The sequence below is a fragment of the Barbus barbus genome (genome assembly GCF_936440315.1).
Source record: "Barbus barbus genome assembly, chromosome: 30".
NCBI lineage: Eukaryota > Metazoa > Chordata > Actinopteri > Cypriniformes > Cyprinidae > Barbus > Barbus barbus.
The window spans coordinates 22,346,358-22,358,958 of NC_136758.1; the positions used below are offsets into that span (position 1 = coordinate 22,346,358).

A 12,601-nucleotide genomic window follows, 5' to 3' on the forward strand; every position below is an offset into this window, starting at 1 on the left:
TTTCAGAGACTGCAATCCTTGACGTAGAAGATAAGTCTTGACGTCCACCCATCCCAATACGTAAGACAGTCTTCTCCTGTGTCCTCTCTCTCTCTCTCTCTCTCTCTCTCTCATCCCACTCTCGCGCACACACACACACACACACACTTGTAAAACAGGGGGTTAGGGGTTGGACCACAGGGAGGGGTGTGTCTCTATAAGACGACCGAGCAACAGCATCCTCTTAGGAAACAAACAGAAGCAGACGATAGGAGAATATAACCACCTTCAGTTTCAGCAGATCTGCTCAGGACAGGTGCCTGAACCGCACACAGCTCAGGTAGGCTGACTGGAGGGAGAAGAACTTTAGATTCACATCAATTTACTCAGGCCACTTTGCATGAATCTGTTTGCTGATTATTTGTAATTTAGCATGTGCAATACAATGTATTTTTCCATTAAACTTAAACAGATAGTTCACTCATTTACTCACCCTCATGTCCTTCCAAACCTGCAAATAAAATACTTTCTTCTGTGTTATATCTTCTTTTGAAAGCAAGTCATTCAAGTTTTGAATGACATGAGGGTGTAACTAGGAATATTTTCACTTTCTAGATGAACTTTCTTGTTCGATCAGGAGTTTATTTTATCAGTAACTATTTTGTCCACTTTTTTCAGCAATTATTATTTGACCACATGCAATAAATGTTACATTTTTTCACATAATTAACTGACATAAAGCATCAAATGATGTATAAAAATGATGGTGTATGGCTGTTATACATCTTATGAAACCTATTTATGTGAATGACAGGGATGTATTTTTCACTTTGCTCTCATAATTGTGTCATCGATTGATACACAGTGAAATCAATGCATTTCTTTACAGGGCATAATCCAGGCTACTATAGACCCCATTTAATTTTAGGGAGAATTTACTGTACACTGGGGTGTTTAATTCAGCTGAGAGGAGTATTGGCAGTATTGTAAAATATTTTTGAAAAGGAGATGACTTTTGTTGCACAAAATGCCTGGTACCTGCTCCATTCATGGACCATTACCATTTAATTTTCTACTATCTTTGGCCAGTGCCTATAAATGTCTTATCTGCTAGAGTTAGTTTGGATTTAGTGCTCAGGTTTCAAAATCAAAGAGAGACACATAATTGTTCGTTGATTTCACAAGAGGTCATAATGTATTAGCCTTTAAATATCATTCTGCCTTGGGTAATTCAGAAAGTAACTTTCAGATGTTGCACTTTGCTAGATAATTTTATACTTGGTCTATATCACAGAGAGTCACTAAAAGCTTGGTTGGAGCTGAGATCGCAAGAATTGTGGCTATGATCATAAATAAAAAAGTGGTAATACTATCTTTTAAAAGAAAGAAAGGAACCCTGGCTGACTTTTAAAAAAAAAAGTGTTTTAAAAATTCCATCTATGCAAATTTCTATTGGTTCCTTCTATGCAAATTCTTAATTTTTGTATGTTGTATAAGAAAATTACATTTAGATGATTATGTAATATTGATGGCAATTACCTCAGTTACTCTTTTTAAAAACTTTTGTAAAGACAAATCCACATAATGATTAATAGAAAATTTTCACAAGTATGATACAAAAATCATTAAGGAGAGGTGCAGCTAGGATTTCTGAATCTAAGAATAGTCAGATTATTTATTTGAAGGCCCTGAGGCAAATGTATCGGCTCGTCCAAAACTCATGGCACAATTTTAGCCACTGTGAAACTGACTCCTGACTAGATGCACAAAAATCATAACCATAAGCATAAAAGCAAAATATATCAGCATAATCACAATTAATGACTGGATATATAAAAAAAAAAAAATTAGAATCCAGCTTTATAATAAAAGATTAAGTGATCTAATACCGAGGCAGTATTTTAAAATAGCATAAACATTTTTGTTTTGTTATATATAGATATGAACAGTACAGTAGATATGAAGGACATTAGGCAGTGAATCCTGAAAAAGCCTTGTTTGAAGATGTGCAGTGCAGCAGTGTGATGTGATTTATGCTTAACATGCAGCAGTTTTTTTCAAATTCTAATTAGTTTATCTACCATCTACCAAAGTTTTCAATGTATCCAGACTAAAATGACTGTTTGATACTGGAAAACAAAAAGCAATGTTATTGGTGTGAAGGACTGCACTTTAGGAGGAGTTAAGTCCTTAATGATATTTCATCAAGCAGTTTCTCTGCCCTTAAAGTCTGCATTCAGTATGGGAGATGAAACAATTACTTTCGCATCACAAGCATGAAAACAGCTTTAAGCTTTTTGATTAGATAATCTATCTTTATGTCATGCACGTCAATGCAAAGCTTAACCTGACGGCTGTGTTTAAGTGTGGTGAAGCCACCCATCCCAGCCATTGATTATTTAGTATCAAAGAAACAGTTGTGGTTATTGGGCCAAATTTGCATTCAATTTGTGGATGCGTTTATCTACTATTGAGTTTGCAGGTGTATGTGCACAAATTTGTCTTTGACCTTCACTTGTCCTACTGAGACACACAGTTGAAGCTTTCAATCTGTTTGTTTTCCACTGACGCAAGGTTTTAATTGTTTCAGGATAGAGCTCAACAGCGTTGCTCAGATTGGCCAGGAAACCACATGGATCTAACATTAGAGATCACAAAATGAAATTTCTCATCAGATTCTTCTAAAGCCAAATTATAGCTGCACAGTTAGCCACCTTCATTTTGTAACTCTAGACTCTCACTGTACACCAACATGTGTTTCATTTTTATTTCTCCTAAGGAATCTAAGGAGAAACATAAATTATACTTAAGTGAAGCCTAACTGAGACTCACCATTACTATGTAAGAGTAACATATGAGCAATAAAATGTTCCTCAGGGGTGTTGTTCTATTACTGGTCGCTTTATTGACATGTTTATAGCCAATAATAATGACACTTTTACTCATCAAATATTGGATACTAAAGGCTCTAAGGGTTAATAGTGAACTAGTAATAATGGTCATTGATTTCTTCTTTTCCAACTTATCTAACGTGTCATGCTTGAAGGACATTGACGTCATTAATCCAAACCAGGTACAGCAGTTAGCGTCATATAGTCTCCTCCCTAACGGCCAGCCCATTATGATCATATTCCACTATTTCTTTACTTTATGGTGGTAGTGTCATATTCCTCTATATATCATCAGAATTATGTATTTCCAGCAGTTTCTCAAAGCTTTCCATCTACAGTTGCACAATTCTGGTCTAATTAGATACTTCAGTGGTCTGCCCGTCTGCACCACTGAGAACCCCTGTGGTATTTAACTTTGATTATGACGCGTTTGATTGAGAAATGAGCTGTGCAAATCAGCCCCATTTACCTCTGGAGTTTAATTGAGCCATTGAGTGTTTTTAGCCAACCGTGTTTGGCATACATTGAAAATCTCATGAGATAACACATTTGAAATGATGGACAATATCTACACAACGGCGACTGATGATGGAGACGGAAAATGAAGCAGAACATGGGATTCTTTCCACTTGCTTTGTTTACTGGACAATGTCTATTATTTCTCATCATGATGAGCAATGACAGAAATGCTTCATTGTACTTATTAGAAACCAGTTCACAGGGTCTTATCTCCTTTTATCTAATTGGAATATGCAAAAGTGTACTGTAGGAAAAATATGAAGCATTGACATACTGTAAATAGAGCACTTAGTCTTTCCTTTTCAAAACAGAAAAGCTTTCTTATGATATAAAACGTACAGTTTCTCAAAGTGCACCAATTTCCTTTCACTTAGTCAGAGAGATTGTTCTTTCCTTTGAGTATATGAGATAATTCCAAAGGTCACAAGTTAAATCACTATGTCTATCTTGGTTAAATCTTTTTTATTACATAATTGAGTTAGTTAATTAAATCTTGAAGGCCTGCCAAGCTCTGCATCCCAAATGTATGTATGCTTCTGTACAAACCACAGTGAGATTAAGAACTTCTGGGGCACCTGAGGTGCACAGAAATCATACTGGTAATCTAAATTTAAATGAGAAACTTCAACCAGAAAAAATAGCTGCTGAAAGGAAAAAAACTGTAGTTGTAACAAACAATCCCCACTTGAAATATCACCTCTAAACAACACTGCACCCCAGCCCGAATCCATTTAGGTACGTCATCTTGTAGTTCCCAAGAAAAAAACAGATAAAGAAATAAATTAACTAAAGGGAGTGACAAAAATCAATATCCAGTTCTCTCTCCCTGCATAAAGTTGTTCGTAATTCACTCTCACACTTATAATTATGTGTCTTTCCTTTTCTGTTACTCGTACAGTGACTGAATTCAATAAAACCCACTCAAGGGGTGCCTATCGATTCTCCGTGACTTACACCTTTGCTTTTGTTCCTGGTGACACCTTCAGTACAAGTGTAATGCAGGTCAAATTGATTTATCTTGGAGTTGCTTTTGAAGCAACTAAACAACTGATGGTTTGGTGGGCAGCAGTCACTGGCCACCCATCAATGCTGAAACGTACATTCATTGGTGCTTTATTTGCTTGACAAGGCAGCTGCGGAATAAGGTTATTTTTCTTAAAGCTTTGGCATAGAAAGGATTGAAGCGCTTTATAGTCCTTTCTATTGTTTGGACTAATGTGGTGACTAAGACTGCTTAACCAGTGTGCATCACAGCGGCTCAAATCCTCCTCCTCTTCTCCATTCTGCTCCCATTATGCCACAAGCACTAATTCTAGCTTCAATTACTACAGATGATGAGTTTTGCTAATGAAGTACTGGCAAATGCTAAGTCTGTCTCAAATACATTCAAAAAGTACCTTTAAATATGGTTAGTTAGATGCATTTTTGCATTCAGACAGTCATTATTGCAAAATAATCTCACCCTGAAGGAGTTTATTTTTTAATAATATAGACAGCCTCATAGACAGCCCCCCCATCCCCCCGGCTTCATGGATAAAGGCATAAAACGCCAAAAATAAAATCTTAAAAAAGAAAATCGAAGTAAAAGTCCTTTACACATTTATTTACTTATTTTGCAAGAAATTAATACTTTTATTTAGCACGAGAGTAAAGACTTTTTCATAGTTTCCATACAAATTTTAGACAGCACAACTGTTTTCAACATTGAAAATAATGAGAAATGCACCAAATCGACATATTAGACCGATTTCTGAAGGATAATGTGACACTGAAGACTTGAGTAATGATGCTGGAAATTCAGCTTTACCATCACAGGAATAAATGACATTATGAAACATATTAAAATAAAAAAAATATTTTTAAATTGCAATAACATTTCACAATATTACTGCTTTTACTTGAATTTTGATCAAATAAATTACGCCTTGGAGAGTATAAGCAACCCGATCTCATGGGAATTCGTACATATGTTTTACAAAGTTGCGAATTCATACGAGCAAGATTGTACGAATTTGTGAAAAATCGTATGTATTCTACAAGGTGGCTAATTCGTAGGAATTCATATGAATGGCCACCCCTAACCCAGCCCCTAAACCTACCCCTCACAGAAACCCCTAAACCTACCCCTTCCCTTTCAGACTACAAACTTTTGAATCGTAGTGTGTACACATAACATTGAAGTAATCAAGGTCATTTACAGGTGGTTATTTTTAAATTTATTAGATTTGAGTCACAAAGACGGGCTACTGATGTTGCAATTGATTAATCAGAAAAATGACAGAAATACTTTGTTATTAATAATATGCTGAACTAACATATACACATACTGTTGTGGTAAGATTTACTTCCAGGATTTATAACCTATTTTCTCTCTCACACCATCATCTCTGTCTCTACAGACTGCACTTTAGCTGTTAACACACTGCGTGATGAAGACTCCACTGTGGACGCTACTGTTGCTTGGACTGTGTAACCCAGCATGGTGTGACTGCCAGAAGGATTGCCTCTTCTGCAGCCAAAAACTGCCTAATGAATATGCCTTCAACAACTTGGTAATTCCCTACAGTCTCAATCACTCCACGTAGGAAAGAATATCACAAATAAGATCTCTTACTATCTCTTCTATACAGCAGGGAGATTAAACGGAGTGCAACTGGAAAGAAAAAAATACAATTTTCCCCTGAAAAAAAAAATACCCCAATAATCTCTCTAGAGTTTCTGAAGAGATCCCAACAACATCACAGACTGTGCTCAGATTGTGCCAACAATCAGAGATTTAATATGAGCTCAAATATTTATATTAAATTCTCAAACAGAATATACTGGTTATGCCCACCATATTAATTGTATAGCTTTATGTCCTTATATACATCAATAACTAAATCATTTCAGTTTTTTCTTTCAAAGGAGAAACGTACAAAGTTGATAAAGTCACAGGCAAGCAGCACTTTCATTTTCTTCAGAAAATCTACAAGTCTAGTTTTATATGTTACTCTGCACAGATCTTCTACAGCTTCCAGAATTTTATTTCATTTTCTGTACTGTCCAAGACCTATGGCCTCAACTGTATCGAATTTCCCTGAGACACGCCATTAGTTGACATAATTATAATGATCATAACAGTGGAATGTGGTTGTGCTCTGCTGCTGATTATAGCTCCGAGGAGGAGGACATACTCTCTGATTCATGTCAATAACACGCATTTAAGGGGGAAGAAGTGCTAATTTGGTTAAAGATGGCCCTTTGACTCAAAACAGCTGGGGTGATTCAGTTATCTTGTTGTGTAATTAAGTAGAAACACAATAACATAATTCGGCAAGGCTGCTTACGGAAACTGATGGGCCTGAGTAGCCCTCCATTGTGCAGACTCTCCCTGAGGTGTTCTTATCATTTTTCAGCATGAATGAACAGATATATCCTCTTCTGATAACTAACCAACTCCCTTGAAACTAAACTTTTAATTTAAAAGGGTTAATTCATTCCACCAGATAACTACTCGCGCTCCTTCCATTTTAACGTGCGATGGTAATGAAGTTCCTAGATGCTATCCATCTTATTCTTAAATGCGGAAGTAAGCCTATGGGCAAAACATCCGGTTGATTTTGGGAGTACCCAACAACAGGTTGACATGCATGCAAGGTCAAAAAAACACTTTCATTGTCTTTCAACGACTCCCAAACTATTCACTTTTCCAAATCCCTCCTTTGCGTGACGCTAACCTGCAGTGATTGGTCCGATTGGTCTCATTTTCATTTCATCATACCTGTAATCAGGGCCTAAAATTAACACTCGCCAAGCGCCAAATGCGAGTAAAAATCGGCGTTGGCGAGTAGATGTAACAGTGTCAGTCGCCAGTTGGCGGCTAAAACTTTTACGAAATATAACAATGCAATGGAGTGAGAACAACAGCCAGTTTTTAAAAAAGTGAAGTAGGCTATAGTTTGAAAGGTTGCTCGCCTCATTGGGCTGTACACAGATGCAGCCGCTTTAGCTCACTAGTAGCGCTTCAACAGACGAAGACACACACAATTGTTTCAAAATACGCGAGTTACCTCGTAAACGTAGTCTTAAATGAGTTATAAAGTCTTAAATGACCGTAAAGAGTTTGGAGAAAATAGGAAATGTGTCAGATCCGTGTCATGTGCGTCAGGTTTTAAAGTGAAACCTGCTGAAGTCTGTCATTGATGTAAATTAAAGAACAAAACAAAAAGAGAAATCACTAGACTGCTCTAGTCGCTGATTAACTTTTGTAGCTGAATAAAGATTAATCTGTATAGTTTATGCATATACAATTTATAGCTTATTGTTTTAAAATCACTTCATATTTCAGAGCCTATTAAATGTTAAAAATAATGGCTTTCAATTATACTGTAATGTTGAATGGCTATTAATAGGTAAAACTGATGGAAAATGCATTTGATAGAGACACCAGTAGAAGTATTGGTATTAATGCTTCATTAATAATAGGCTACTTTGTAAAAAAAGATGCCATTAAAAACATATTTAAAATATACTATCTTTATGTTGTTTCTCCATTAATTTGGAGGTTCAATGTGAAATTATGACAATATAAATATGCGATTAATCATGATTAATTACAGAGAAACATGGGATTACTTTTTTTAATTGATTGACAGACAGCACTAATGTTAACCTTTTATAGATTTTAAATTTAATTTCTAATTTTATAGGTCCCCCAGCAAGAGATCAGGACGGCCCCGACCCCCTTGGCGCCCCTTCAAATTTTCAGTTCGATAATCCGTCCCTCAAATGAAACTAATTGAATAGCCCTGCTCTAATCCGTTAACATGGGTGCGGAAAAAAATACGCACTACATACACACTGCAAACGGAGTATGTGTGAAACAGGTGTAACACGATGGACCGGTCCGTTTGCCGAAAACATACAAAGGACAAGAATCTCAACGTTTTTAGGACAAAAAAAGATAAATCAATAAATATGTCTGTTGTTTTTTCTTGTAAATAAAGTAAAGGACAAATTAAAAACATTGTAAATCTGTTTAGTCATTGTAGTTGTAATAAATGCCTGATTTTGCAAAAAGAGTTTCATGGCCGGTAAAAAAAATTTTTGGCCGGTGAATTTTATCAGGTCACCACCCATTGGCAGATGTGGCAAAAAGTTAGTTTTAGGCCCTACCTAAATGCCTGATGAAGCAGCGTTTGTGAGCACAGCGCTGCTTTGTGTACAGCTTTACCTGAGAAACAGCTCTTTTACCGCTCCAAAAGCGGCACCTAGTGGCAAAGAATGAATTTGTATTTTCATTCAGACCAACGCGAAAAGACCAACAAGTGCACGGGCAATATGCTAATGTTTCATGTTAAAGTCAACATGAAACGGCTTGGGATTCGTTCTAAAAACGACTCGTTTAAATGATTCAGAGTCGACTCTTTCGTTTGAGAGACAATAACTTTATACACGGTGCACTTTCAGATTTAAAACTTTGTAGGATGTTTTCATTCACTTAGAGCTGTGCCCCTAATCCATAATAGGGGCACTTTGCAGTATACGTACAGAATTGCTGGAAAAATTAGACTGGAAGCAAGACCCGGGTAATTCCCGCACCCATTTTTACGTGAATAAGGTGGATACGGTCTCATGAAATTCACTTTTCAGAAACACTTTTGAAAAAACAATCTCTGGTCAAGCATATTTAGGCCTACTGATAAAACTGTCTAATCAAGCAATATCCTCAAGCAAGAGAGCTGCTGTTCCAAACAGTGTGTGATAGGCTATTGCTTTCATAAAGTTCAATAAACCGTTACAAATAATGTACTATTGGGTAACTTACATGTCACATACATTATTTCCAGTTACAGTTGTCTAGTTTTCTTCCTCCAAAGAAAATAATTCCACACAAAGCCAAACAAGATAGTCCGTTGCCATTACCTGTGTTTCCTTGAACGATTACCTGTGTCGTTGTATGAACGATTCGAGACGACGATTCACTTGTAACGTGCAAAACGAGTCCTTGCTTGGCCAATTAAATTCAAGAAACTGTCGTATTATTAAAATTAATGTTAGGCTGCTGTATAATTACTTATTAAATCCCATTTTACCTCAGTAATGTACCATATTTCTTATTGAGACTTAATTTAATCAATCAGTAGCTTAAAATTTTTTTAAAAAACAAAAGTGTTTTAAAAAACAAAATAAGTGGTTGGAGGGAGATGTAGAAAATTATTTTATTGACAAAATTTGTGAATAATATTTTTTAAGAGATTTAGACAAGAATTTGTTGTAAGAAAATAAATAGGGACAATTCTGATGTCATATGTGACCCTGGAGCACAAAAGCAGTCTTAAGTCGCTGGGGTATATTTGTAGCAATAGCCAAAAATACATATGGGTCAAAATGATTGATTTTTCTTTTATGCCAAAAATCATTAGGGCATTAAGTAAAGATCATGTTCCATGAAGATATTTTGTAAATTTCCTAACACAAATATATCAAAATTAAATTTTTGATTAGTAATATGCATTGCTAAGAACTTCATTTGGACAACTTTAAAGGCGATTTTCTCAATATTTAGATTTTTTTGCACCCCCAGATTGCAGATTTTCAAATAGTTGTATCTCGGACAAATATTGTCCTATCCTAACAAACCATACATCAATGGAAAGCTTATTTATTCAGCTTTCAGATGACGTATACATCTCAATTTAGAAAAATTGACACTTATGACTGGTTTTGTGGCCCAGGGTCACATATAGCTTACTTTGCTATACACTGCTAAAACCAGCCTAAGCTGTTGACTGGTTTTACAGGGGTTTGGGGAACTTTTCAACAAGTTAGATTGGGAAAACAGCTGCCTGACCAGCTAAAACTATCCGAACACCCATTTGTCTTGTCAGAGAAAGCAGCTTAAAGCAGCTAGGACCAGATGAGTTATAAATGATTGTTGAACATAAGTTGCTTACAAGACAGATGCACCTTTATGTTTCTATAAGTGTGGCTGTATTAAAGCATAATGATGTTGACAGTGTAATGTGTTTGTGTGTATCTTTGTTCAGGTGTGTCTGGTGGAGTGTCATGGTAAACTTTCTCCAGGCGGCACCTGGGAGATGTGTCGCAGGACCATCGTGGAGCAAAACCCAAAAGCCTTGCTATCGGTTGGCAATAGCATGCTGAAAAGAGCAGAAGAGGAAGCGGACACCTCTCTGCCTATGGACCAGGATGATGGCCAGTATTCTGAAACCCTCCAGAGGTTCGACCACATAGCACGGGCCTTGGGAACGGATGATCAGGACCAAGATATGCAGCTCAGTAAAAAATACAAGTTCCTGCAAGTACAGTCAGCACAGGAATCTGAGGAAGAGCGAGATGGAGATAGCGAGGTGGAAGGCAATGATGAAGAGGCTGCCATCCACCTAATCAAACGCTTTGGAGGCTTCCTCAAAAACAAGTATGGCTACAGGAAGTTCATAGATCCTGGAAGGTCTTTGCAAAAGAGATATGGGGGTTTCATAGGCGTCCGCAAATCTGCCCGTAAGTGGAACAACCAGAAGCGCTTTAGCGAGTTCCTCAAGCAGTATTTGGGCATGAGTACTCGAGCTAGCGAGTTTAATAGTATGTCTGCTGATGTCACCCAACAGAATGAGTAAGCTTTGACCTTTGAAGTGAATAAACTTACCCAGCAAACCATTCGTTATGCTCATTCGAAAGATATCATGCACTGTTCTCCTCAAACACAAAAAGCTCTCATAGTGCCACAGGTTTAGATGTGGATTTACTCTCTGAAGCATCTAATCTGTGTCAAACAAAGCTTATATATTAGCTTGAAGTTTGAAGAAAATTCTTCAGATTCAATTTGAGACACCTATAGATTGCATTAGATGATTGATATTGTATATGATTGCCCCTGTAGTTCAATTATACATTGTGCAAAGACCATTTTGAAAACTTTGCAGGTTCCAAATTCATCTCCTTTTTGACCTATTGGCCAACGAGAGTTCCCATAATGAAATCTCCATGAAAATACTTGAAATTGAGGTGAAATGTCATATAGAGAGGTAATTACGAGGCAAAGTAGAATTATTAAAGGAATAGTTCACCAAAAATGAAAGATTTGTCATGACTCACACATCCTTATGTCATTTTCAGCTCCAAATGGAACATAAATAAGCATTACAGTCTAATGAAAGCATGAGAATCAGACTAAAATTTAGGTTTTTAATCTTAACCTGGGCCATCAAACCTAATTTTTGCTTTCAAATTTCTTACGCACGCATTAAAACCTGCTACATTGCAATTCTGTCATGTGACATGCGCTAACCAATTAAGTTTTGGAAGTAGTAACACATTAATTTCAGTCTGTTCTTAGTTCAAATCTATGGGTTTAGAAGACTTTGAATATAGTGCTCAAGTCATGGTCTTTTCTTTATGCCACTTTTTGGACCTCTTCTAACGCTGAATGGAAAATACAACCCGATCTCACAAGAAAACCTAATTTTATCAAGTGGAAATTTCATATGAATTTGTACATAGTAAATGTACATTTCTTAAGAAAAAATAAGCATAAAGATCCACCTCTAAACATAACCATCACTGGAGCGAAATCATACAAATTAGCCACCAATTCACCAAAACTTATTAATTGTCATGAGATTGTTGGGAAAAGAGCAGCTTTAATCTTCTTAATATCTCTTTTTTGGTTTAAGGATGAAATAAAATAAAATGGGGTCAGAATGATATGAGCATGAGTAACTGAGAGAATTTGCATTTTTGGGTGACCTATTCCTTTAAGGGGATTAAGGAAAGATAATCTGTGTTTACCGTCTCTCCCAAAAAATAAATAAAGCCAGATTTTGCATAAACCATTCCAGCAAAGACTCATCACTGTAATATGCCTATACAAACATAAATTCTGTCACGCACATGCACACAGAGTTTGCATCCTCATCTAACAGTGGGAAGCTTTAATTTGATTTTTTTTTGACAAAAATTAATTTGTATTTGTGCAGATGAAATTATGTATTTATGCAAACATTGCCGAGTCATGCTTTTCCCTTTATTCTAATGATAAAAATCACGATGTTGACTAAATGAACTGTACATAGTAACTGAACTATGTCAATAAAATAGTTTACTATTTTCTGTGGCTTGTCATGCAGCAAATGATTGCGTGTCCTGAAGTATTTTGTTCATCATTCATTTGGATTTCAAACTTGTAATATTTGCCACCAGTTCCTCTT

The 12,601-nt window shown here is 36.3% G+C and overlaps 1 protein-coding gene across 1 annotated transcript; it reads left to right on the forward strand.

The window, feature by feature from the left end:
* Window positions 1-225: 225 nt before the first annotated feature.
* Window positions 226-12,501, forward strand: LOC306850099 (prepronociceptin-like). The gene is made up of 3 exons (XM_079385540.1): window positions 226-319; window positions 5,789-5,941; window positions 10,421-12,501. Exons 2-3 carry the CDS (start codon window positions 5,819-5,821, stop codon window positions 11,009-11,011), a joined length of 714 nt encoding a protein of 237 aa, XP_079241666.1. The 5' UTR covers window positions 226-319; window positions 5,789-5,818; the 3' UTR covers window positions 11,012-12,501.
* Window positions 12,502-12,601: the final 100 nt, after the last annotated feature.